A 27,905-nucleotide genomic window follows, 5' to 3' on the forward strand; every position below is an offset into this window, starting at 1 on the left:
AAATATAAATATTCTAAAGTTTTATGAAAATAACTACCTTTGCTCTTGACATGAGAAATTTGACAGCTCGATCATGGCATATATCTGAGGCACTATACAATAACTCCTGGATATTATTTGCCAGCTTTCCTAGCTCTAAGTCAGTTAATTTCATGTCTTCACTGACCCTGAAAATGAAAAAATGAGACTTAGGGAGAGTTGTAAACACAGTATTCTCCACAGGTGACATATCAATGAAAAGGATGAAAAACTTATAAAATTCACATTTGAGGAAAAAATACAAAGACCACTAATTCCATGTCAACAGTTTAGTGTTATCAAGAGCTGAGTTTAGCCTTAACATAATTTCTCTTCCTTTCAGTTGAATTAAAATAATTTTCAAAGCTATTACAAAGAGGCTCTGATATATGCTAACTGGAGGCAAACCACTACTCTGGGTTAAGGTATTAAAGAATATTATTATCTGCTATCCTTCAAAATTATAATATCTCTAAATTTATTTACTAATGCTTTAAAATAATAGAGGAATTAATATTCTTAAAGTACTCTCAGAAATATTACCTTCTTCTATTCTCACACTCTGAGGCAGGTAGATAAATATCTACTTACAAAGGAGAACACTGAATCTTAGAAAGCTTAAGTGACCTACCCAAGGTCATAAGGTTAAGAGAGTAGGACGAGAACCAAGAATTAGTCAGTCTATCTTTATTTGGCTTCTTTTGCTCCAACATTTATTTCTATATAAACAGTCCACTGATATTTCAATACCAGCTCCTAAAAAATATTCTGCTTAAATTTCAAAGTTTAAAATTGTTACTGAAGTAAAATTTTATTTTTGGAAGGATTACTAAAATTTTCCCCATGTAACAGAATGATTAAGAAATTTGCAACTCTTGGCAATATGCTACCAATTCACAAAAATATAAATATTAGGTCATTAAATATGAAATGTCTGATTTCAAATCAAAAGTGTAGTTTATTATATCCCAAACAAGAAGCAGTACAATTAATCAAAGTATGCACCTAAACTATCGACACAATTTTGCCATCTTAACGGTAAGTTTGCTTTTGCCAACAGCAAAGAAGCCTGGAGAACAAGTGGTGATGAAATCACGAAAGTTGTTTTCCACAGCTTGTTGAAAATTGAATATTTTTCCTTGCAAGAAATGGTCCAAATCCTGGAAGAAGTGGTAGTCAGTTGGTGCAAGGTCTGGTGACTACAGTGGATGACAGACAATTTCCAAGTCCAGCTGCTGTAGTTTGAGCAGCTTTGTTTGTGCCACATGTGGTCTAGCGTTGTCTTGCAAGAGGACTGCCCTATCTCTAGTGACCAATCTCGGCTGCTTAATTGCAAGCATCCTCAACATTTGGTCCAATTGGTTGCAGTAGACTTCTGCTGTAATTGATTGACTAGGCTTCATGAAGCTATAGTAGATAATGCCAGTGCTGGACCACCAGACACCATTAGCTTTTTTTAATGAATATTCGGTTTTGGACTGTGTTTCAGCACTTCATCTTTATCTAACCATTGTGATGAACACTTGTGATTGTCAAAAAGAATCCATTTCTCATCACACATAACAATACGGTGTAGAAATGGTTCCCCTTTATGTTGTGACAGCAAAGAACGGCAAGCTTCAAGATGATTTCTCTTCTGATGCTCATTTAAATCACGCGGAACCCCTCTATCCAGCTTCTTTACCTTGCCAATTTGTTTCAAATGGTCCAATATTGTTGGAATACTAACATCAAACCTTGCTGCTAATTCATACAGAGGTTGAGACGGATTTGCTTCCACTACAGCTTTCAGCACATCATCATCCACCTTGGTCTCACGTTGCCCATGTCTTTCATTTTCAAGATTAAAATCACCAGAACAGAACTTCTCAAACCAACGACATACTGTGCGTTCATTAGCCACATCATTCCTAAACAATTTGTTGATATTTTGAGCTGTCTGTGCTGCATTGGTTCCACAATGGAACTCATGTTCAATCAAAAATAACACGAATATTTGACTTATCCATGGTTTCACAAAAATTGGTCTAAAAAAATTTTGAAAGATAATCACAACCCAAAATGTGCGTTTGAAAGACTGAGGATGTACCTTCATAATAAAAATAAAACAAGATGATACTTGGGAAGAGGGGGAAGTAGATCAGAGAGACAGCTGCCTGGAGGACATGATGTCTAAGTCAAAACTAGAAAAGCATGCCAGGTAGGCAAGAAGAAATGGTATACACTGAATCATCATCTCAATTTTCTGTATCCAAGTGTTTTAATATACTGGAATGTTTAAGATGTATATGAATATAAGAGGACCTTTATAAGAGCAGGCCAATAACTTGACAGTGTTAATGTGGCACATATATCTTAACCAGTACCAGGAGACCCCTATACAGTGTATTTCACAGCCCATCAAGTGGTGCCATATGGGCCCTCATTGATTTTTAGAATCACCCTTCTGGAAATCTCACCCTTCTTTGGGTTGCTCTAAGAAGCTGTAGTGAATCCCCGCTCCCTGGAATCTTCCCCCTCTAGAATCTAGAAAAGTTAACATAGGCAACTACATTATTTTCTCTATCCACATTTTCAGACATAGCCTTATTTTTTAAAAAGAAGTACACTTGGATAGAAATATTCAAAAACTGAGTTGTGGCGGTGGCTATAAAATTCTCTATATTTACCACAACCAATGTATGGTACCCTTACAATGGATGAATTTTAAGGTTGTGTAAATTATACTTCAATATAGTATACCTAAAAAAAATAAAAAATAAAAAAAAATAAAAATAAAACAAGATGTGTCAAAGTGAAATGTCAGAGATATCAACTGTCAAACTTACTACTTAAGGAAATCAGACATTTCATACTTAATAACCTAACAGAAAATAATAAAAACAACTCAAATCTTTAAAAAGTAGGGTAACTTAATCTAAAAAGCTGGAAACTTATTTTTTTAAATCATTTAGTTAGTAACAATTTGTTTTTAAAAAGATTGTTTATTTTTAAAATTTAATTAGATCTCTAACTTTCCTGGCAATGGGAAAAAAGAAAAACTGAAATATAATCCAGCAATCCACTTCTGGGTTATATATCCAAAATAACTGAAAGTAAGATCTCTAAGATATTTTTGTACCCCCTAGTTCATGACAGCATTATTTGAAAGAGCCAAGAGGTGGAAGCAACCCAAGTGTCCACTGATGGATGAATAGATAAGCAAAATGTAATATATACATACAATGGAATATCATTCAGCCTTAAAAAGGAAGAATCTCTGATACATGCTATGATATGTGTGAACCTTTAGGACATTATGCTACATGAAATAAGCCAGTCACAAAAGGACAAATATTGTATGATTCCATTTACATGAGATTCCTAGAACAGTCAAACTCATAGCGACAGAAAATAGAATGGTGGTTGCCAGAGGCTCGAGGTAGGCAGAAATGCAGAGTTGTTGCTTCATAGATACAGAGTTTCAGATTTGCAAGATGAAAAAGTTCTGGAGATGGAGTGCACAACAATGTGAATACACTTAACACTACTGAACTGTACACTTAGAAATAGTTAAGATGGTAAATTTTATGTTGTATTTTTTAACCACAATTAACAATGAAAATTTTTTTTAAACACCACAACTCTTCCTAATCTTTTCCATTATTTTCCCTTTCCTATTTCATGCCCAGATAAGTATTTACTCTTTTGTATCCATATTTACATTGCAATAAACTTACAGAATTATAGATTACTTTGACAAATAATATTTTGACAAAAGAAAATAGGGAGAGTCTACCACTAACAAAGTTAAAATGTCAGATATCACTTGTGCGTGTTCTATATCATATCCATGATTCAACTATATACTGCAAAAACACTTAATACAGGAATAGAGCCCTTGTATGAAAAAACTAATTAGGGCCACACATAAATATATTAAATTAATTCATTGCCCCTTTGAGCTGGGTAGTTCCCAAATATTTATGTGCCTATTGAACATAGAAAGAACCATCTATAGAACCCATGTTTCATGCTATGGGAGTGTGTGATTGGGAGAAAGCCAGAGAAGGTTCAATGTATAAAGTGTCACAATGGAGGTAAGAGGGGAAAGACATAAACTATTAGACTGCATCTGGTTTAAAAGAATCTCAAATGGTATGGCAGACTGCTAGCCATCTTTCAATATCTGTTCTGTCTTCTCCACAACAGTACCTTTAGCTGGGCAAATAGCCAACAAGTGAAAGAGCCTCCATTATACCTAGATATAGTCATGCTGGTCACTAGGATGTGAGTGGAAGTAATAAGTGCAAATTCTGAATTATACTCTTTTTTAAAAAGAAAGAATAAAATATAAACAAATTTATGTGAAGGCAACAGAGAACTAACAAATCTAAAATGTATACGGATTTGCAAAAGACCAAGGATAGTCAAGGCAATGTTGAATAAGAAAAGGTAGAAGAAATTACTCTTCTAGATATTAATATTTATTAAAACCTGTAGTAACTAAGACAATTTTACTTAATGGTAATGGTTTAAAGACATAAAAATGAAAAAAAAAAAAAAGTCCAGAAACAGACACACATATATCTGAATATTTCATTTATGGCAAGAGTGGCACTATAGAGCAGTGAGCAAAATAATTTTTTCAATAAATGGTGCAAGGTCAAAAACATAGCCACATGGGGCAAAAATACTTAGCCTTATACTGCACATAAAAATCAATTCCACATGGACTGTAGATCTAAATGTGAAAGGGACAGTAACAGAACTTCTAGAAGAATACATAAGAAAATATCTTTAAGGCCTTAAGGTAGGGAAAGATTTCTCAAATAGGATACCAAAAAAGCATGAACTGTAGAAGAAAATAATGAGTCATAGGATTATATTAAAATTAAGAACATCTGTTCACTAAAGACCCCAATAAGAGAGTGAAAAGGCAATCCACAAAGTAGGAGAAGATATTTGCAATACAGATAATTGACAAAGGGCTTACATTGAGATTGTATAAAGAAAGAATTCTCATAAATCAATAAGAAAGAAGACAAACCAATAGAAAAGTTAGTGAAGGCCTTGAATAGGCACTTCACAGAAGAGGATATCCAAACAACCAATGAATGTATGAAAAGGTATTCTCCTACCAGTCATCAGGGAAATAAAAATTAAAACTACTACACCTAAAACACGCCCACCAGAATGGCTAACATGTAAAAGACTGACAATACTAAGAGTGAAGGAAGATGTGGAGTGATATGAACTCTTCCACACTTCTTACTGGACTGTAAATGAGTACAACCACTTTGAGAAATTGTTTGACATTAGCTAAATTGAACATTCACTTACCTTATTTATTCCCAAGTATATATACAACAGAAACGCTTGTAACATGTGCACCAAAGATATCTACAAGAATGTTCATGACAATCCAAAATGGAAATAACCCAAATCTTATCAACAGCAGAACGAATACATTGTAGTTTAGTCATAAAATAGAGTATTTGTACACAAACAAAAATAAAACTAGTGCTACATGCAGCAAGTTGGACAAGTATCACAAATATAATAAGGTAGAATGAAAGAAATCAGAGATAAACGAGCAAATGTATGAATCCATTTATATAAAGTTTAAAAACTGGAAAAAGCAATAGTTTTCATGATTTTCTTTCAGAAGGGGTAGTGTAGTAGCATAGTAGCAGGGAGGATGGTGTGTGGTGGTCTGGAGAGCTGGCAATTGTTCTAATTCTATACTAATGTGTTTTGGGATAATTGAGCTGAACACTTATAATTGGTACATTTTCCTATATGTGCATTATACTCTAATTAAAAAGTTAAAAAAGCAAAACAGGTAAGGAGGGTACTATTCCTTCATTCTCTCCTTCCTGCTGCTAGGAATACAGGTGAAATGATAAAAGCTGGAGCGGCCACTTTAGACACAGATGGAAGCTACACGTTTCAAATGGTAGTGCTGTCTTCTCAGCTGAGAATCTCTTACCTCTGAAATGTGACCATGAGAGAAATAAAATTCTATATTGTTTAAGCCATGAGTTGTTTGGTTTTGTTTTTTTTTTTTTGAGACGGTCTTAATCTGCCGCCTGGGCTAAAGTGCAGTGGCATCATCATAGCTCACTGTAGCCTCCAACGCATGGGCTCAAGTGATCCTCCTGCATCAGCCTCCCGAGTAGCTGGGACTATAGGCATGTGCCACCATCACGCCCAGATGATTTGTCTATTTTTTGTAGAGACGGGGTCTGGCTATGTTGCTCAGGCTGGTCTTAAACTCCTGGCCTCAGGCAAACTTCACCCCTTGGCCTAGAAAAGGTGTGAGTCATTGCATCCAGCCTTCAGCTATAGAGTTTTACATCTTTTTAAAGCAGTTTTAGATTTTAGACTGCGCTCTAAATAGTAAATGTGAAAATATTAGCCTGAATACAGAAAAAATATTTTTATAAGTATGTAGCTCAGGTTTTCTTTGTTTGTTTGTTGAGAAGGGACATATTAAAGCTGACTTGATGTTGTAACTGTGACCTTTATAAGCTCCTAGACCACAAGGTTGATTTATGTAAAGACGAATAAAAGTACTGAGTTATTGTTACACTTAACTTATTCTTAACAATAACTAAATCCAAACTATATTCTTGGACCTGAAACAGTTTATCGGTTTTGTTTTATTTTTGTTGTTGTTTGGATTTCTTGTTTTATTTTTTATTTATTTATTTGTTTATTCTTTTTTTTTTTTTTATTTCAGCATATTATGGGATACAGATGTTTAGGTTACGTGTGTTGCCCTTGGTTCCCCACCCCCCAAGTCCGTGTTTCAAATATGTCCATCCTTCGGGTAGTGCGCATTGCACTCCTTGTGTTTTTTTGATACCAGAGATTATTGAGACAATTGGTGAACTTTGAATGGGATTTGTGGATTAGATGGTAATAATGTATCAATGTTTTCTTGTATTTAATTGGTATACTATTCTTATATAGGAGAGTGTTCTTGTACTTAGGAAATATGCACTGAAGTATCTGGGGATAATGGGGCATCATGTCTGCAACCTACTGTCAAATGGTTCAGAAAAAATGTTAACATAAGAGACAAAGAAAGAAAGAAAAGGAGAGAAAAATGGAGGAAGGAAAATAAAGGGCAATGTGGTAAACTGTAAACAAGTGGGAAACTGGATGAAGGAGAAATGAGAGTTTTTTGTTCTAGCAACTTTCCTGTAAATTTGAAATTATTTCACAATAAGAAGTTTAAAAAAATAATGTTTCAGGCCGGGCGCGGTGGCTCACGCCTGTAATCCTAGCTCTCTGGGAGGCCGAGGCGGGTGGATTGTTTGAGCTCAGGAGTTCGAAACCAGCCTGAGCAAGAGCGAGACCCCATCTCTACTAAAAATAGAAAGAAATTAGCTGGACAACTAAAAATATACAGAAAAAATTAGCCGGGCATGGTGGCACATGCCTATAGTCCCAGCTACTCGGGAGGCTGAGGCAGAAGGATTGCTTGAGCCCAGGAGTTTGAGGTTGCTGTGAGCCAGGCTGACGCCACGGCACTCACTCTAGCCAGGGCAAAAAAAGCGAGACTCTGTCTCAAAAAAAAAAAAAAAAATGTTTCAAAAGATAGTGTGATCCACTTGGAAATTCATGTCTTTGAAAAACCAAAGGTTGTAAATCAAACATACCTTCACCATATATAAAATATAAAGGTGACGTACCAGAAGAAAGAAAAATGACCAAAGCAATAAGTAACCTGGGTTCCAATACAACTTTGGCCACTAATAACTTTAAGTCAAGTCATCTAAGCTCTGTGGGCATCAGTTGCCTTATCACTGAAATGAGGGCATTTAATTAAATGATCTTTAAAGTTCCTTTCCAGCCTTAAAATTCTGTGATTATCAATTACTTCCAATGTTTACCTCCTTACCTTTCACACATTTTTGAAAAAAGATGCTTCAAAAAATTAATATATTTTTGTTGAATTCTAAAGTTTACATGGTTTTTCAAAAAATTGAATAATCAATCTTACTGAAACCACTAATAAGATGACTCAAAATCTTGTCGATTTGGCAGTAGTCACTCTACTCACATAATATCCACTCCTCCTGGAGTAGCAGATGATGATGTCTGCTCTTTACTGGATGAAGAATCAGTACATTCTGGCTCTGACACGGAATCACTGCTGCAGGGCTCACTATTTGGAGATGCATTCCTTTGAGAGGCAGTGTCGACTGTCATAGCTGTCAATTCACCCTCACTGAATGCATCACTTATAAACATGCCTTCATGGATTAAATAAGCCACCTCTGTGTCCAATGAATTATCTTTTGCAGCATTCTTCTGTTGTGAAATCTCCTCCAATTCTCTAGTCCTTTGGTTTTTGTCAAGAACTGAGAGAACAACACTGTGAATGATATTTAATGTTGCCTACAAGAAAACAGGATACACTTTTAAAGAATTCAAAATACCTTGCACCTAAAGTTCCTAAAAGTGAATCCATGCATGTAATTTTGAACATCTATGATCATACATAAGTCAAAATCATATATATCAAAATTTCTACCAATCTCTTATTATACAGTAAAAATGACTAAAGCTTAGAAATAGAGTTCCTGTATTTTAACTAATTTTTAAATGCAAGTCTCTCTAAAATATATTGCATATTTCTCTAACCTCTTAAACAGTTTACACTAAAAATAATTTGCCTGTCAGAGAATCCTATTAGGTGATATGCTTGTCTAAAAGAAAAATAATTTGTATTGCTTTCCATGCCTAGCCCCTGCCCATCTTTCTCCTCATCTCATACCTTCTCTCACTTATCCAAACATTCTGGTTCTCTTTCTATTCTTCTGTTACTCTAAGACTGTTCCCACCTAGTGCCTTTGTTGTTCCCTCTGCCCAGTACGCTCTTCACCTTGATCTTTGTACACATTTCCTTCTCATCGCTCAGGTTTTGGCACAAATGGTCACTTCCTCAAAAATGCTTTCCCTAACTGTCCTCCCAGCAACTCTATCCTATTACCAGTGGGGAAAAAAAAAAAATATTTATCATTATCTAAAATTATCTTTTTAAAATTTGTTTATTCTAGGTTTCCTTCCAGTACAATGTTAGCTCAATGAGATATTGTAATCCTAAAGCCTAAAATAGTGCCTGGCGAATAGGAGGTTCTCAATAAATATTGAAAGCTAGATGAATGAAGAGTAAACTTATGTAAATTAATGTCTTTATGGACTATTAAGAAATAAGGGGCTACTTGCCTATTTTAACATTCATGGTTGCATTTTCATAACTTGTTTCTCCCTTTCTCAAAACATTGCTTTCATTTTGGGATCTACATGGTTCTATAAAAGCAGACTCCAACTTCAAGTCTCCAAAATCAGGATAAGGGTCTAGGCTAGTCCAATCAGCAAACGGAACCACTATTACCTGAGCTTAAAGCTAAAGAAGGTACATAGAAGACAGAATTGCAAGGAAACAAAGCCAAGGCTTGATGACATCATCAACCTCTGTATCGAGCACCTAAAGGCTGACCTACATTTTTCAGTTATCTGAGCTAATATACTCCCTCAATTGTTTGAGACACTCTGAGCTGTGTTTCTTGTTATTTGGAACTGAAAGTACTCTACGTGAGACAATAGCCGATATAGTACACAGCAGATACAACCTTAAAAAACTTCAATACCAAAGTGTCTACGGATAGTGCATTTTTTACTTTCTTCATTGATCACTAACTTCTTCCGTATTGTCACAAATTTTCTGCCTGCTACACTCTACTACTACTGTTTTTAGTCCTTACTACTGTCCAATCTTTGATGTGCTTACTTCCCCCATCTTGTTTTGCTTTTCTTATTTCTTTCTTGCTTTTCTTTCATAACTGTTTTTTTAAATAAAAAGACCATGGTGATGGATATAGTCTTTCCTCCCCAACATCTATTCTACACCACCTCCCCCATGGTATAGCAGCCATGTGATTTAGGTGGAACTGAGGCCACCTTTTAGCTTCAAGCGTTAGTACTTAATAGCCCATTGGGTGTGCTTCCAACTTCCTTGCCTCGCGATTAGTTCAGAGTTGAGAAGAATATCCAGACCTATAACAATCAGTGCATGGCATTTTCCTGACCATAGTGACTGGGCATGTGACCTAAAGTGGTTCAATCAATTAAAGCTAAGAACTTTCATTTGATGACTAAAGAAGAAAAACTCTAGATGAAAAATTCTAAATTGGTTCAATCAATAAAGGAATTTCATTTGATGACTGGTGAAGAAAAACTCTAGGTAAAAAATAGGAAGAAAAACTCTAGGTGGTATAGAATTGTGGCAAATGTAGAAGACCTGGAACTTATGAAGTCAACAAAGAGGAAGGCAGAACAAAATTTAAAACAGAGAAACTAAGCTGGAGAACCAAGACAAAATTATGTATAAAGCCCATCTAGACTTGGACTTTTTTAGTTACCTGCGCCAATACATTCCTTTTATCATTTAAACTCATTTGATTGAATATTTTATCCCTTTTAATAGCAACATCCTAGCTGATACAATAATAAATTTTTTGTATACAGTATATCAAGTGTTCTCTTAGGGATTCCTCTCTATTTTCATCATATCTACAGTTTTAGAGATATGCTAATTATTTTTTCCAATTCCAGAGCCATTCTTGCTAAAGGATGCGAGAAGATTCGTCTCCAAAAAACAAGAATTTATAATATATAATAGGTTTGACAGTAGATAACATGATTTAATTTCTGAACTATTACACAGTCTGTAGAAAAGTCCATGTTTCAAAAAAAACTAGGACAGCTAAACCAAATTTAACTTTCCAATCATTAGAATAGAGAAAATGAAATATGCTGGTAATCATATTGATAAGTCTCTAAAATGACAGCCTAGGATTATTTGTCCACATAACAAAATGCAAATCTGGCCAGGCATGGGTGGCTCACACCTGTAATCTTAGCACTTTGGGAGGGCAAGGCAGGATTGCTTGAGGCCAGGAGTTCGAGACCAGTCTGAGCAAGAGCGAGACCCTGTCTCTACGAAAAATAGAAAAATTAGCTGGGCATGGTGGCACACACCTGTAGTCCCAGCTACTCAAGAGGCTGAGGCAGGAGGATAGCTTGAGCCCAGGAGTTTGAGGTTGCAGTGAGCTATGATGACATCACTGTACTCTAGCCTGGAAGACAGAGACCCTAACTCAAAAAAAAAAAAAAAAAAATTCCTTGAAAAGGATGTAAGCTCCGTTTAAGGACTTTTCTTTTTCAGCTATAAAAATCACCTAATCTATGGGGTATATACAACAAACAAGAATTTTAATAAAAATTGAAAATAGGATTAACTGTAAAGAAGAAATTATGGAGGTCTCATACTTCCTGATCTCAAAACTTACTACAAGACTAGGGTGATCATAATAGTGTCATGCTGGCATAAAGAAAGATATAATAGCAACGAAGTAGAATAGAAAGCCAAGAAATGAACCCTCGCATATGTGGTAAAACGTTTTCCAACAAAGGTGCCAAGACCATTCAATGGAGAAAGGGCAGTCTTTTAAAAAATGGTGCTGGGAAAACTGGATATCCACATGCCAAAGAATGAAGGTGGACCCTTAACTTATACCACATATAAGAACTAACAAATAAATAAAAGGCCTAAGCATAAGGCCTAAAATTATAAAACTCTTAGAAGAAAATACACAGGGAAAGCTTCTTGACATTGGTTGTGGCATTGGTTTCTTGGATATGAAACCGGAAGCACAGGCAACAAAAAAATAGATAAATTGGACTACATCAAAATAAAAACACTTCCGTCCATCAAAAGGTACAATATTAGGAAAAGGCAACCCATGGAATGGGAGAAAATATTTGCAAATCATGTATCTGTTAAGGGGTTAATATCAGAATATACAAAGAACTCCTACAACTCAACAAAAAAACAAACAATCCTATTAAATAATAGGCAAAGAAGACATTTCTTTAAAGACAGAAAAATGGCCAATAAGCACATGAAAAAATGCTCAATATCACTAATCATTAAAGAAATGCAAATTAAAACCACAGTGGAATACCACTTCACACCCAGTATGATGGCTACTCTCAAAAAAAAAAAAAAAACTAGAAAATAACAAGTATTAGAAAGTATGTGGAAAAACTGTAACCCTTGTGCACTGTTGGTTGGAATGTAAAATGGGGTAGCTGCTGTGAAAAACAGTATGAGGATTTTTCAAAAAATGAGAAACAGAATTACCATATGATCCAGCAATCCCACTTCTAGGTATATAACTGAAAGAACTGAAAGCAGGGACTCAAAGAGATACCTGTATACATCATGTTCATGGCAGCATTATTCATAATAGCCAAAAGGTGGAAGCAACCCAAGTGTCCACTGACAGATGAATGGATAAACAAAATGTAATATATATACATATGATGGACTATTATTCAGCCTTAAAAAGGAAAGAAATTCTAACACATACTACAATATAGATGATGCCTTGAGGACATTAGGCTAAGTGAAATAAGCCAGTCACAAAAGGATAAAAAGAATTACATGATTCTACTTATATGAGGCACCCAGAATAGTCAAACTCATAGAGACAGAAGTAGAATGGTCGCCGCTAGGGGCCAGAAGAAGGAGGGAATGAAGAGTTATTTTTTTTAATAGGTACAGAGTTTCAGTTTAGCAAGATGGAAAGAGTTCTGTGCGTGGATAATAGTGATGGTAGCACAACAGTGCAGATGAACTTAATGTCACTGAACAGTACACTTAAAAATAGTTAAAATGGGCCGGGCACAGGGTCTCACACCTGTAATCCTTAGCACTCTGGGAGGCCGAGGCAGGAGGATCACTTGAGCTCAGGAGTTGGAGACCAGCCTGAGCAAGAGCAAGACCCTGTCTCTACTAAGAACAGAAAAATTAGCCAGGCATGGTGGTGTGTGCCTGTAGTCCCAGCTACTCAGGAGGCTGAGGCAGGAGGATCACTCAATCCCAGGAGTTTGAGGTTGTAGTGAGCTATGATGACGCTACTGCACTCTAGCCCAGGAGACAGAGCAAGACTCTGTCTCAAAAAAAGAAAAAAAAAAAAAAAGTTAAAATGATAAATTTTATTGTTATGTTTACTTTACCACAACAAAAAAATTCAAAAAATACATACTAAAAAAATCGCTAATAGCAATATAGATCCTCAAGTCATTAATCATTCAAATATGAAATTTTCAAACCTTAATCTTTTTATTATTTATCTGTTTAAAGTAGAAAGTATTATTAAAATGCTCTGGCTGAAATTCTGTGCTTTAATTTCTTTTGAAAAGTATAATTTACTTCTAATACTAAACTGAAATAAGGAATATCCCTTGTTTTTGAGAAATAAATACAAGAATATAGGAAAGTAAATTATTAACCCTGGTAAATTAAACAAGAAATTCAAATAGTTTATACCTATAATGTGGTAAACACTATTAAAAAGCAAAGCAACTTTTTCTGATTATTAAAATAGTACCTCTCTTCGTAGAAAATTTAGGGAAAACAACAAAGAATAAAAATCTTAAATGACATATAATCTGATCACCTAAAGACACTCATCAAAAAGCCAAGTTGTATCTTTGTTCTAGGAAGATAAACAGATTTAAAAAATTTTTAACATAGCTGAGATCATACTATATAAGTAGGTCTCTCTATATTTTGCCTTTTCACTTAATATTATAATGTATGCATTTTCTTCTACCATTAAAAATCCTTGGCTATATATGATGTTCCATGGTAAAAAATGGATCAGACATAATTTATTTTATCATTCCTCTAAAGTTAGACACCAGGGTTCTTTCCAATATTTAGTTATTTAAAAATTCTTCCTTAAAAATGACAGGTTGTAATTAACACTATTTTTCAGTGAAATCATACCTTTATAAAATAACGAACTTTTTTCAAAAAAAGTACATTTAAAGATTATATGCCATTTTCAAAGATGCTCTACGTAAGTACTATTTTAAGTGGCCCAAATGTGAAAATGAGAAATTACAACTATGACAAATCACTGCTCCCATATTGTACATACATGAAATAACAAATTCTACTTAGTTTAACTGACACAGAGCCTAAAAGTGGAGTAAGTCAGTCCTCACTTAATGTTTATGGGTTCTTGGAAACTATGACTTTAAGTGAAACAATGTACAGCAGGTAGAATAAACTTGTTACAATGTTAATGAGAAAAAAAAACTGGTTTTGTTATACCCCCTTTCACTTAAAGTCACAGTTTCCAAGAACCTATCCACTATGTTAAGTGAAGACTTATTGTACTTTAAAAATTATTGGCAAAAAGTTGGGCCATTCTGCACTATGCATGCAGGAGTTCTATATATCCAGATACGCAATAATAGAAGTATGTGATGTTGAGGTCATGGTCAGAATATAAGAAAAAGTGAAAATGTGGCCTAGTTATTAACAATCCATAGATACAAGTTTGTTTCTATCACTATCAATGGGTGGGATCAACATTTTAGAAGGAGTCTAAATTAAGCACAATGAATCACATTCTATAAAACTTGTCCCAACCTGATTGGTGAGCTTACACGTGTGACTTAGCATTGCTCCAAAGTCAATAAAGAAAAGCCATGTCATAGACAATTACCAAAGTCCCCCAGATTATTTAGCATGGTACTCAGGAGATGATGGGGATGTTAACTAGTATAATGCTGACACTTGATAACTCAAACAATATCAAATTTCACAAATGGTCCCTTTTAACTGTTACATTCAGTAATACCTAATGACTGTCTTCTTTTTAAAACGTAGCTATAACATGTTGGTGATTCCAACCAGTATGTTTTAGAGTCGGTGACATCTGAAAAATGTTATGTGACAGATATTCTTTTCCTTATATTAAGTGGCTTCAAATTAAGTGGTTTGACTAAAGAGACAAAATAATTAAATGTAATACATGATCTTCAATTGAACCCCTACCCAAAAAATTAAAATCTGCAGTAAAGAACATTAGTGGGATAATTTGAATATGAACAATATGTTAAAAAATAGCACTATATCAACACTGAACTTATAGAAAAATTAGTGGTTTGGGATGGATTTTTGAGTTGTACCACCAGATAATCTGAAAGGATTCAAATATCACAGAATCACTAGAGGAAATATTATTTTATAATATACAATGTCCAGTAAGCATTACAATATTTCTTTCTTTCGTTCTTTTTTTTTTTTTACAGACAGGGTCTTGCTCTGTTGCTCATGCTCGAGTGCAATGGCACAATCATAGCTCACTGCAACCTCCAACTCCAGGCTCAAATGATCCTCCCACCTCAGCTTCCCCAGTAGCTAGGACTATGGGCACACACCAACACATTCAGCTAATTTTTTTTTTATTTTGAACTGTTCTTGAACAACTGGGCTCAAGTGATCCTCTCGCCTCAGCCTCCCAAAATGCTGGGATTATAAGTGTGAGCCATCATACCCAGCCATACAATATTTCTTTTTAATATAAAACAAATCATCCAAAATTATAAAAATTGCCAAAATACTCTGAGGCACTTAAATTCTTAAAGTTTCTTTAGAAAAATTACAAAAACAAAGTAATTGTGTTTTATTCTTGTTTGACTATATATATATATATATATATGTATATATCTAGAAAGCTGACTTAATTTTAGGGATATTCTGTACACACTGATACATACCTTAACTCTCTGTAGGAAAATTGTAAACTTAGAGAAAATATCCTTTAGCAGATCAAACCACTGGGGGAAATTCAACATTCTCATCTGGTCTGCAAGCCTAGAAAAAAAATAATTCAAACAAAAATAATCATTGTCTCTGGGTCAATATGGTAACATCTACAAACTGCAGGAAACAATACTAAATACTATCTAATGACTGAAGAATAAAATGCAATTTTATCTAGATACCTAACTAAAATAATGGAATCTTGAGTTGAAGAGGTCAATAACCAAACAACGATGACTTGTTTAAATATCTTTAAGACTAGTCAAGTATACTGACATATGAATCTTATTACATATTAATTTCATGTGAACGTGCTTTGTGACCATTGAATGAATAAACCATAGACAAACCAATTTTAGATAAAGGTAAAGATATATTCTGGAATAAAAATAGAAACATAACAGCTCTCCCAACAAATTTAATAATCTACCTTTCTAACTACAACTTAAAAAGTACTTTTCCATATATGAGAGGTACTATGGCATGATAGCTCTGGAGCCACACTATCTCAGTTCAAAATTCCAGCAGCTTACTGGAATTAATAGCTATGTGACTCTGGCAAGTGACTTAACCCCTCCATGTTCCAATTTTCTCATCTTAACATGAGGAAAACAATGGAACACACCTTACATGGGTGTTGTAAACATTAAATAAGTTAATAAAAAGTACTTAGAACAATGCATAGTTTTTTTTTTTTTTCTTGAGACAGAATCTCACTCTTTTGCCCGGGCTAGAGTGAGTGCCGTGGCATCAGCCTAGCTCACAGCAACCTCATACTCCTGGGCTCAAGCAATCCTTCTGCCTCAGCCTCCCGAGTAGCTGGGACTACAGGCATGTGCCACCATGCCCGGCTAATTTTTTCTATATATTTTTAGTTGTCCGATTAATTTCTTTCTATTTTTAGTAGAGACAGGGTCTCGCTCTTGCTCAGGCTGGTTTCGAACTCCTGAGCTCAAACAATCCGCCCGCCTCGGCCTCCCAGAGTGCTAGGATTACAAGCGTGAGCCACCACGCCCGACCGGTATATTTTTTTAAAGTGCTATGTATCAGTCAATATTATTATTCTGATAATTGACATAAATCATTAACTTCAAGGTGAAAAGATTAATGCAAAATAGAATTCCACAGATACTTTATAGTATTAAAATGACTTATTACTTGAAATTTTTAATAAATGCTGCTGCAGCTAGGAGTTTATTCAAAAGATACTCCTATACTTGTTATATAGGAAGTTCTCTACTTATGTTGAGAAAAATCCCTAGAGAAGAAAATAAAAAGTAACTGACTCTGCACCTCCATTGGGCTTCTAACAGAGTCCTAATGACATATTTTTTCCAACTACTAGCAATTCCCCCATTATTACAGTTGTCTCAAGTCTGAACTGAGTTTTCCCCAGGTAATAGTATGGAAATTAAAATGCCACAATCTCCACTCTGTGGGTTTGGCCCAGGGAAGCTTCATATTTGTCCATATTACTGTTCATATCTTAGGCCAGTTAATAAAGTTTAGATATCTATATGTATGTGAAATCCAGTCATAAAATACGTATCCCTAGTTTTCTCAAAATAAAAGAATAAGAATTTCAAGGGTGAAAAAAAATTGCAGATGTGGGCAATTCAAAAATCATATACTCAAATTCTCAAGCCAATTGGAAGATGTATTTTAATTATATAGCTAAATAATTCAAACTTAATACTTGCTATGTTCCTGTATGAATTATCTTCAATTCCCACCCCCTCCATATTTACGTTCTATACCTCTCCATTCTGCTCTCTGCCCTGGGAGGCCAACCTGCTCGGCTTGGCCAATGAGGAGCCCTTACAAAGACTGTAAGGAGGAAATGTACTGTAAGGAGGAAATGTACTTACTCCTTCAGCTCTCTCCCTGAAGGGTTGCCTCAGGATGACTGCTTCCCTCTACTCAAAGCCACAGCTTTTTTTCAACTACTACCTGTCTTTCCTGAATTCTGCTAATTGCTATCTTTCTTTGTCTCTTAAAGGTTCTCCAAGCTCACTTGTGATTTTCCCAGATCCTGCTCATACTTTAGTAAATAATTCCTTAACTAAATCCTCCTTATTCCAATTTTCATGTATCATCTTTTCCCTGATAACCAACTTATATATTTATACTTACTTCACAACAACATCTGTGTCTATTTCTTCTATTTGTGAAACTTTATTAATCACACACTGAAAAATTTAAGAAAAAACAAAAACAATTTGATTAATTGTCTTTCAAATCCTAAGTATTCTATGTTCCATTTGTACATTAAAAAGGACCTCACTGACTACAATAACCATTTTACCAGACTTTTCTTATATCTTCTACACATATTTCAAGGTGTTTTGAAAACTGCAGCATTACCTTTACACAAGTAAATAATTATTTCATAGTTATGTTTGAACGGTAATAATTAAAATCTCCTACTACTTAAAACTGTTCAACAGAAAAACAGGACTATAATACTTAGGAACAAGGTGTAAACTCCATATTAAAATCCCAAAAGAAATTCATATTGGAAGTTACATTTCAATACACCCAGCAGTTTAAAGTTAAAAAAAAAAAATGCTTAGACTTCAGGAGAAGTCTAGGAATGAAACACAGCAATTTAAAAAATTTGTTTGAAAGTAGACATACATAAAAATTGTACAAATTATGTTTACAGTTGAATACTTTTATACAAACAGAATACGTGTGTGTAATCAGAACTCAGCTCATGAAATTGTATACTGCCAGTACCCAGAGCTACTCTCCTGCTCCCCTCCCAAAAGACACTACTATCTGGATTTCTAAACCATAGAGTAATTTTGCCAGTGTTTAAATTTTACATAAATAGAATCATAGAGTGTATACTCTTTAGTGTCTGGTTTCTTTGGCTCTACATTATGTCTGTAGTATTCACTTATGCTGTTCTGTGTAATTTAATCATTCTCATTGATGTACAGTATTCCACTATATAAATATACCACAATTCTATTTATACTTTCTACTGATGATGGAATTTGAAATGTTACCACTTTTTCATTATAAATAGTACTACCATGAACATTCTTTCACTGTGTTTTGGTGAATTTACATATGTATTTTTGTTGGGTGAATACCTAGAAATAGAAATGCTGGGGCACAACATGTGTATATTTAGCATTAGTAGATATTGTCAACAATTTTTCGAAGTGGCTATACCAATTTAAAAATAGTGTTTTAATCATTGTTAGCGAGAGGTGAAAAGGGGTGAAAATTATAATTTCTCAAAGATCAAAGTAAAAAAGAAAGAACCATTTGTCTACTGCTGGTGGGACTGATTATAAATTGGTAAAATCTTTTTAGACAGCAATTCAGTACTATGTTATCAAATGACTTAAAAATACTTCTAACTCTGACCAATAATTCCACTTCTGGGAATCAGTCTAAGAAAGCAATCTTAAATATGAAAAATAAACAAATAACTTTATACTGACGATGTCTGTCATGGTGTTATTTACAGTGTCACATTAAAAACAACCTAAATATTCAACATACAGGAAATTAAGTAGGGTTACCAACATAATGTTGACGGAATTTTATACAACCATTAAAATGTTTCTGAAGGCTTATATAATCATGAGAAAATGCTTATGTTATGATTCTAATTGAAATATAGGTTCAAAATCATATATAGGTTATGACAACAATGAAAAAATCAGTAACCATCTACACATAGAAATATTCTTAAAATGATAATCTTTTGGCTGGGAAAGCTATGTTTTTTTTTCTTTTAATTTTTCTATATTTTCTAGTTTTAATTAATGGATCAAGTATTACTATTATACTATATATATTATTACTAAGGTAGCATAAAAATAAACTTTGCAAAAGATTCTAGCTCAAAATATATCATATGAAAATGTATAATTACCTGTTTAATGATATTTTTTGCTGTAATAATCATTTCTTCACTATAGATTTCTAAAAAATTAAGTTTTCTTTGTTTTAAAAGTCCAAATACAAGAGATACTAGTCTTTCCTATTAAAGTAAAAGAAGAGCATGTAACATCACATTTTAAATATGAAATAATCTTATTTAGAGGTAGAAATATTCAGTTTTATTTGATTCTCAGATCTCAATCCCTATACATGATATTTTCTAGCAGCCTGACAAACCCCTCTCACAGCAATCTTGTCATCAGATTTTTGGAGTCAGTGTTCTAAAACAGGTAAACCTTGCATTACCACAGAGGATCAAATGAAGCTGGTTTGGGGACAAAACAATACAAGGGTATTTTTTGGCCCAGTTTCAACAAATAGTTAAAAAATATCCTTCTCAATCCCTGATGACCAATAAATACAATGTCAGCCCTGTGCTTTTTAATTCACGTTTGGTCTAGAAGACTAGAATGATGACTAGGACTCTCAGACGGAGAGACCAGCGGACCAACTTCTAACATGTACCAAAATTTCTTCAACTACTTTGGCTGTTATCAGAGCTTTTTGAATTCTTTACTAGTTCTTGGCAATGATTAGCACTGAGAAGTTGCCGGATAAGTGAAGCTTGGATATGATGCATTTGTATACACATATGCATAAAACATGTTCATAATAGGTATATAATCGGTGCTTTTTAATTTCTCCAAAAATGTTTGTTTCTATACAGTACCAATCTTTCTTCCACCATTTGCTTTAGTTTCAGTGCCTGCATGATAGAACAGTCCATGTCATAAAAGAAGTCAAAGGCAGTCTTGAATAATTAGAACTCTTCTGCCAGATTATCTAATGTCAGTGAATATGAATTATTGATAAATTACCATATCAAATAATCACTTTTTACAAAAGATAAACTCCAACGCATACACACATGCACATGGAATATAAATTAATCCATCCTATATTTATATTTTGAACTTGATTTGTAAGCTATAAGGACCTCATTTTAACACTAATTTCTAATTAAGCTATAAAATTATTTTATTCTCTAGGTTCACTATCCCATAGGATAGTGGTACTAGCCAAAGTCACATAGTGAAGGACTTCATAGATCTGACAGACCTTAAAATTTAAGATAATTTTGCTTACTATAATCTGAGAAAAACAAGTTCTAAACTAAGACTATTAGGGATTAACACTAAGCAATGACATCAATTTCATTCCACAGTTCAAAATACATACCTCTTCTAAAACTTGACAGTCATCTTCCAGTGGTCTATTTAAGTCACTGTGAGAATAAGTAGAAAACTCTGCAATCATCATTTTATCTATCAGTTTTTCTAATTCACAAAGCTGTGATCCCAAATGCCTATAAAGGAAGAGAAAAATGTTACATGTGTCTACTAAAAACCACAAATTTACTCCACGATCAAGGGAACTACTAAGCAAAACTTTTCCAGTTGACAGTACCTGTGCAATGTGATATTTATTAAAATATAGTCCTTTAACTTGCCAAAAGAATCGCAATCATTTCATCTCCCAAATTTTATTTTTCTCTTTATACTTGACTCTTGAACAATGCAGAGGTTATGCTGAATCCCCTGCACAGCTGAAAATCTGCATATAACTTTTGACTCACCCAAAATTTAACAACTAATTGCCTACTGTTAACTGGAAGCCTTACTGATAACATAAATAATAAATTAACACATATTTTGTACGCTATATGTATTATATATGGTATTCTCATAATAAAATAAGCTAGAGAAAAGAAAATATTATTACGAAAATCATAAGGAAGAGAAAATATATTTACTATTCATTAGATGGTAGATTCATAGAAGTGGATCATTATAAAGGTCATCTTCATGTTTAATAGGCTGAGAAGGAAGAGCAGAAGTTGGTCTTGCTGTCTCAGGGTTGGCAAAGGCATAAGAGGTGGAGGAGGTGGAAGGGGAGGCAGGAAAGGCAGGCACACTTGGTGTAACTTTACAGAAATACATCGTAATTTCTGCCTTTTTTGCTTTTTAATTTCTCTAAAAATGTTTGTTTCTATACAGTACCAATCTTTCTTCCACCGTTTGCTTTAGTTTCAGTGCCCGCATGATAGAAGAGTCCATGTCATAAAAGAAGTCAAAGGCAGTCTTGAATTATTAGAACCCTTCTGCCAGATTACCTAACGTCAGTTTGTTCTTTGGTACTGCTTTTTCTATGTCTTCTTCCTCATTGTCTGGCACTAGTTTGGAAGCATTCATCTCCACCAAGTCATCTTCTAATAATTCCTCTGGTTTAGTGTCTATTAACTCTTTAATTTCTCCAAGATCCACATCTTGAAACTCTACATTCCACATACATACACACCTTTTTTGCCATATCCACAATCTCTTTTATGATTTCCGTGATTGGCTCTGTCGTTAATCCTGTGAAGTAATGCACAACACTTGGACACAGTTTTCTCCAGCAGGAATTTATTGTTTTAGGTTTGATGGCTTTTATAGCTTTTTCTATAACAATAATGGTGTCTCCAATGGTGTAATTCTTCCAGACTCTCATGATGTTCTCTCTTTCGGAGTTCTCCTCCATAGCACTGACAATCCTTTCCACAGAGCACAGTGTGTAATGAGTGGTAACGGTCCTTATGATCCCCTGATCTAGAGGGTGGACTAGAGATGTTGTGTTTTGGGGACAAGGAGACTATTTTAACACCTTCAGTGTTGGACTCATGGGGTTCTAGGTTGCCAGGGGCATCGTCCAATACCAAAAGAATGTTAAAAGGCAGTCCCCTTAATGACAAGGTACTTCCCGACTTCAGGGACAAAGTATAGATGGAACCAATCCAGAAAAACAGTTCTTATCCAGGTCTTCTTCTTGTACATCCAAAAGACTGGCAGCTGGTATTTATCTTTTCCCTTCAAACCTCCTGGGTTTTCAGCTTTATAGATAAGGGCAGTCCTGATCATAAACCCAATTGCATTTGCACAAAACAGTAGAGTTAGACTATCCCTTCCTGTCATAAATCCCAGTGCTCGTTTCTTTTCCTTACTTATGCCCTTTGTGGTATTTTTATCCAGAACAGAGGACTTTCTTCTACACTAAAAACCTGTTCAGGCAGGTACTTTTTCTCCTCAATGATTTTCCTAATGGCATTTGGGAACTCTGTTGCCTCTTGGTTGGCAGAAGATGCTTCTCCTGTTAACTGGATATTTTTTAAGCCAAACCTCTTTCTAAAATTATCAAACAATATCCTTTGCTGGCATTATATTCTCCAGCTTTAGATCCTTCACCTTCTTCTTGCTTTAAGTTGTCATGTAATGACTTTGCTTTTTCTCCAATCCTATTAGAATCTATAGGTTTGCCGTCTTACAGCAATCCTGCACTCACATAAAAGCTGCATTTTCAATATGAGATAAAAAGGTTATTTTACAAAACGTGCAAGGCTTTCACACCTGCTGGTGTAGCTGTGGCAACGAATTCATGAATTTCCTTTTCTTTTTTTTACAATGGTCATTAAACTGGATTCATTTATCTTGAAATAGCTGGCAACCGCAGCTGCAGACCTCAATCTAGGGTGCATATCAAGCAATTCAATATTTTCTTGTATAAATGTCATGATTTTCTTTTGTTTCTTGGGAGCAGTTCCAGCAACACTAGTGGCACTTCATATGAGTCCCATGGTGTTATTCAAAGTTTGTGGTTTGCACTAAACATGATGAAAAATACACAAGAACCATGAGAGATCACTTTTTACTGCCACACATAATTTACTGGAGAGACGAACTGCTCATGCAGAGATGATTAGTATCACAAGGCATTTTAAATGGATACTTGTAACACTTCAGCTCACCACAAGAGCAACAGGAGGTGACTACGAAATTATTATACAACATATGCTATAGTGAATTTTTTGCAGTTATGATTTAATACTGTATGAATGATTCCATGTATGGTCTAAGTTTTGATAAATCTAAAGTTTTTATAATAGATTATTGTGTATTTTGTGGTCGTATAATAAATAATAGACTAGTATTTATGTATATTTTATGCATTCATGACATATCTTAACTTTCTCTTAATTTTTTTTTAATATTTCTAGGCTATGCAGTTTGGGAGTTTTTTTTTTTTTCAAATTATTGCAAACTTCCAAAAAATTTTCCAATGTCTTTATTGAAAAAAACCTGCATATATATAAGTGTACCCATGAGGTTCAACCCTGTGTTGTTCAAGGGTCAACTGTATATCTTTAACCTGTAGACAGTTAAATGCATTCTAGAAAACCAGGTTACTTCATAAATTTGGGGACTACATTTCATGGACAATATACTCAGATATTTTAAGTCCTTTCCTTATTAACCATTTACTATATATAAATGGTGATAGCTTCCCAGCCATTCATTTATTCAACAAATAGAAGTGCCTACCGTGTGCCAGGCCTTGTTCTGAGTACAAATAAGTATTGGAAGGACCACACGTACAGTCTGACTCAATTCAATCTCTGTCACAATCAGCTTGAGTTACTGTGCAACATCCCTCATGTCATTAAAATGAAAGTCATTAGAATACAAAACTGAAAGTGTAAGGATGAAGTACCTTCATATATAAAGGGATTTTTGCCACACTATCTAATAGCTTCATAAAAGCAATGAGCTGAAGAAACTTAGATAACTTAACTGGTCCAAAGTATTTCAAAACTTCAGTGAAATAGGCCAATGGAAAAATCTGTTTATTCCTCAGGGGAAAAAAAAATTTTTAAAGCTCTATCTTCTGGGGCAATTTTAAAACATTTAAATATAAATGATTAAATTTAAATAAAAAATAAAACATTTTAAATATAACTATACTGCATTTACTTGAAAAAGAAATCCTTAATGTTGGCGACTGTCTTTACTAAGAAAGAAGAAAGAAGAAATGTAGCACAATTTTTAAAAAATTAGTTAAAACCATTTGACCTTTTAGATAGATGCCTTCGTCTTCTTTTATAAACAACATATGATAAGTAGGGGTAGTGATAATTTTGAAAAAAATCTGATAAGTGAAATAACATATTAATAGTTTGCATTTTGCAATATGAAAATTATATTTCCTGTAGCTAATTAGAAGACTAAAAAGGTTCTCATCAATGGCAATGCAATCTCACAATAAACTAATTTAGAACATATCCACTAGTACAAACTAAAACATTGCCATAAGAGGAATCTGGCAGCATCTAGCAAAATTACATAGGCAATTACCCTTTGACCTAGGAATCCCACTTCTTAGAATCTGTATCAAAGATGCACTAGCAAAAATACAAAAGAACATATGTTGATTTGCAGCACTGTTGGTAACTGTAAAGAAATGGAAACAACCCAAATGTTGACCAATCAGGAACTAGTTGAATAAGTCATAATACATTCTTAAATAATTATATACTTTTAAAAGAACTGATAAATACCTACATACACTGCTCTAGAGCAGTTTCTCAATCTTTTTTCATTATTGTCCCTCCAGAAACCTCTTTAGATATTTTTATTCCTAATCATACACACACACTTTCCGTGAAATTTTAATACCACAGATATATTGTATATCTCTTATGTACTGTGGCCCTTTGGAGAGCCACAAACCATTGTAATATCCAAGATTATTTTCACTCTTCAAGAACCAATTTTTGGCCTCTTGGGGTGATATCTCCCATTGAGAATGCATGCTGTAGCGCATGGTACAATATCCAGGGTATATCATAAGGTGAAAACAGCGAGCTGAAGAAAAGTATGCACAGTGTGCAAATGCTTACCTAAGGTGAGGGACAGAGGGATGCATAGAGAGACAGAAATTAAAACTTTTTAAAATAGTGACTTACGGTGGGGTGGGGGGAATATGGGGTCATACTGATACTTTCAATTTAAATTCGGGACTATCGGTTTTTAATTCTTCAATATTACATATGTATCTCCTTTTGACAAGGCTGAAAATTGTGGTTCCTAATGACACCAACATAATTTCTCACTTGTTTTATCCCACAATATACATATAATGCTCCCCAAACAGTATTATTATTACAAACAATATAGGATTTTTTCCCGTCTTTTCCTTAAGATCTATCCCATGAGCGATGAACAGTTAAATTACTGTTTTAAAGTTACTTGAAAAGGAAAATTATTTTCTAGCTCTATCAACTACAGAAGCCTAGAAATAAAGACCAACCTAGTGAGCAAAGGACATTTCAAGTACCTTGACAGATTTTTAAATACCACTTCCTACTAAAAGAAACTAGGGTTTTGTTCCTTAGACAAATATATAATATGAGTATCTTGTCATAACACAAAGTAGGAAAATTATCAAGGACTACTTATGGAATCATGTCAAAAGGATTCAAGTATGAACTTGAGGAGGTTCCTATAAAAGGACAATTTGAATGCTGATAAAAATAAAAATAGCAAAGAACTTAAATACTTCAAATGCATATAAATCTATGTATTTATTCTACTTAAAAAAACCCCCATCAGTCATCTTTGGAGGATAATAGATTTCCAATTCATTATTTTGAAAATGCTAAATAAAGTAAAAGTGTCTAGTATTTATCCTGGCTATCCTTATAAGAATTGTCCTTCAAATGGTGACCAACTATTATGGAGAAACATCACTTTATAGAAATATTCCAGTTAATAAGGGGAAAAAATAGTATAGAATTAGCACATCATGATTTATAACCCACAATTAATGATAAATCTAGGCAATGTCCATCGAATGGCCACTAATCATAAAGAGATTTTTTATGCTTAATTGAAATACACAATTATAAGATGCTCCTGTCAAAAAGTAAAACTTAAATCTGATCAAGCTTTTAAATCTAACTATCAATTACAGAAAATATAAGTAAAAGAAGAACACACTAATCATGGGAATGCAGTTGGCAAAATCCAGACTGTGGGAAGACTACAAGACAACCCAATTTCTTCAATAAACATTTTGAAAGGGAGAAAATGAGAATAGTGAACTACACACCAAAGGACATTTGAGATCTATCAACCAATTTCAATGTACAGATACTATCTGGATCTTGATTCCAACAAGCACCCTGTAAAAATGAATTTTGAGACAAAGGGAAATCTGATCACTAAATAGGCATTTGAAAATATAAATGATATTAGAGTTATGTTTTTAAAAAATCCTTATCTTTCAAAGATCCATAACAAAATATTCATAAATGAAATGAAATAATGTTTGGGATTTGTTTCAAAATAATCCAGGAGAAGTGGGAGGGGTGTAGATAAAACAACAAAAAAAACTTGGCCATGAGTTGATAACTCATAGGTGATATATAATTTATCCAGCCTCCTATAATTCTCTTCCTATAGTATAACTTGCTTCATTTTTGTATATGTTTGAGTTTTCAATAAGTTTTTTAAAAAGGGTAGAATATAAATTTACACATAACTTCAATGTTGCTTGATTCTCAATTTTTTATAAAGATCATAGATTCCTTTTTAATGCATATCAGAGGTTAACATCCAGGTATGTTTTACCTCGAGGTATGAATAGTCTTTGACAAATCACCATAAAGAATTATGGTGGGAAATCCATATGATTGCACCTACTGATATTTAGGCACCAAAGTAATAAAATTCTTTGTCATTTCAGTATAATGACTTAAACGTAAAGTTTTATTTGACCTTAGATATTATCTTAAATAACCTGAGCAGTATTTTTATGCATTCTTCAACTAATTTTAAAGTCTGATTATTCTAATATGGAATATTATATAATTAATTTAATAAAGAACTTCAATATTAACACCACATAGTATTTATTATGTAATCGCAGGTATCTGATATATATATATGTAAGGATTTGTCTAAACAAATTCTTAAACACAACCTCCAGAACTATAATGTCCTTTAAGATTCAACCATTCATCCTTGCTCTAATTGTTCTTTTTGCATTCTTGAGTATTTTGATAACAGATGCAATAATAACTGTCTGTGCATTATCAACCTTAACAAAAATATTTAGTAGTGGATGAATCTGCTAACAGTTTACTTTAAAAACATGTAACCTAATAATCACATATAGTAATTTAGAGTGGCGAGAGAATATCCTGAAAAGACAAGTAACTAAAATATCACTTCTGAAAAAGTATGTTAAGTCCATATATCCAACTAAATAAATTGGAACAATTCCAATACTTTCTACTTAGATATGCCTCAATTTGTACATTAATTCAGATTTTCTACTAAGCTGTATGTTCAATACAATGACTTTTGTGCTGCTTTTATCAGAAAAACTTGTATATCAATCAATTCTACAGTAAATGTAGTTTCAT

The 27,905-nt window shown here is 33.9% G+C and overlaps 1 protein-coding gene across 2 annotated transcripts in view; it reads right to left on the reverse strand.

Annotated features, from left to right (window-relative positions):
- The window catches only part of VPS54 (vacuolar protein sorting 54 homolog (S. cerevisiae)), a 117,451-nt gene that overhangs the window by 35,677 nt on the left and 53,869 nt on the right, over positions 1-27,905 (reverse strand). For both annotated transcript variants that reach the window (XM_012639208.1, XM_012639207.1), the window contains exons 8-13: positions 20,846-20,972; positions 19,599-19,706; positions 17,837-17,892; positions 15,658-15,754; positions 8,072-8,409; positions 38-167 (exon numbers count right to left, since the gene is read on the reverse strand). In XM_012639208.1, the coding sequence (XP_012494662.1) occupies positions 38-167; positions 8,072-8,409; positions 15,658-15,754; positions 17,837-17,892; positions 19,599-19,706; positions 20,846-20,972 (856 nt within the window). The remainder of the gene's footprint in view (positions 1-37; positions 168-8,071; positions 8,410-15,657; positions 15,755-17,836; positions 17,893-19,598; positions 19,707-20,845; positions 20,973-27,905) is intronic.

Source organism: Propithecus coquereli, unplaced genomic scaffold (genome assembly GCF_000956105.1).
Source record: "Propithecus coquereli isolate 6110/MARCELLA unplaced genomic scaffold, Pcoq_1.0 Scaffold138, whole genome shotgun sequence".
NCBI classification, from domain to species: domain Eukaryota; kingdom Metazoa; phylum Chordata; class Mammalia; order Primates; family Indriidae; genus Propithecus; species Propithecus coquereli.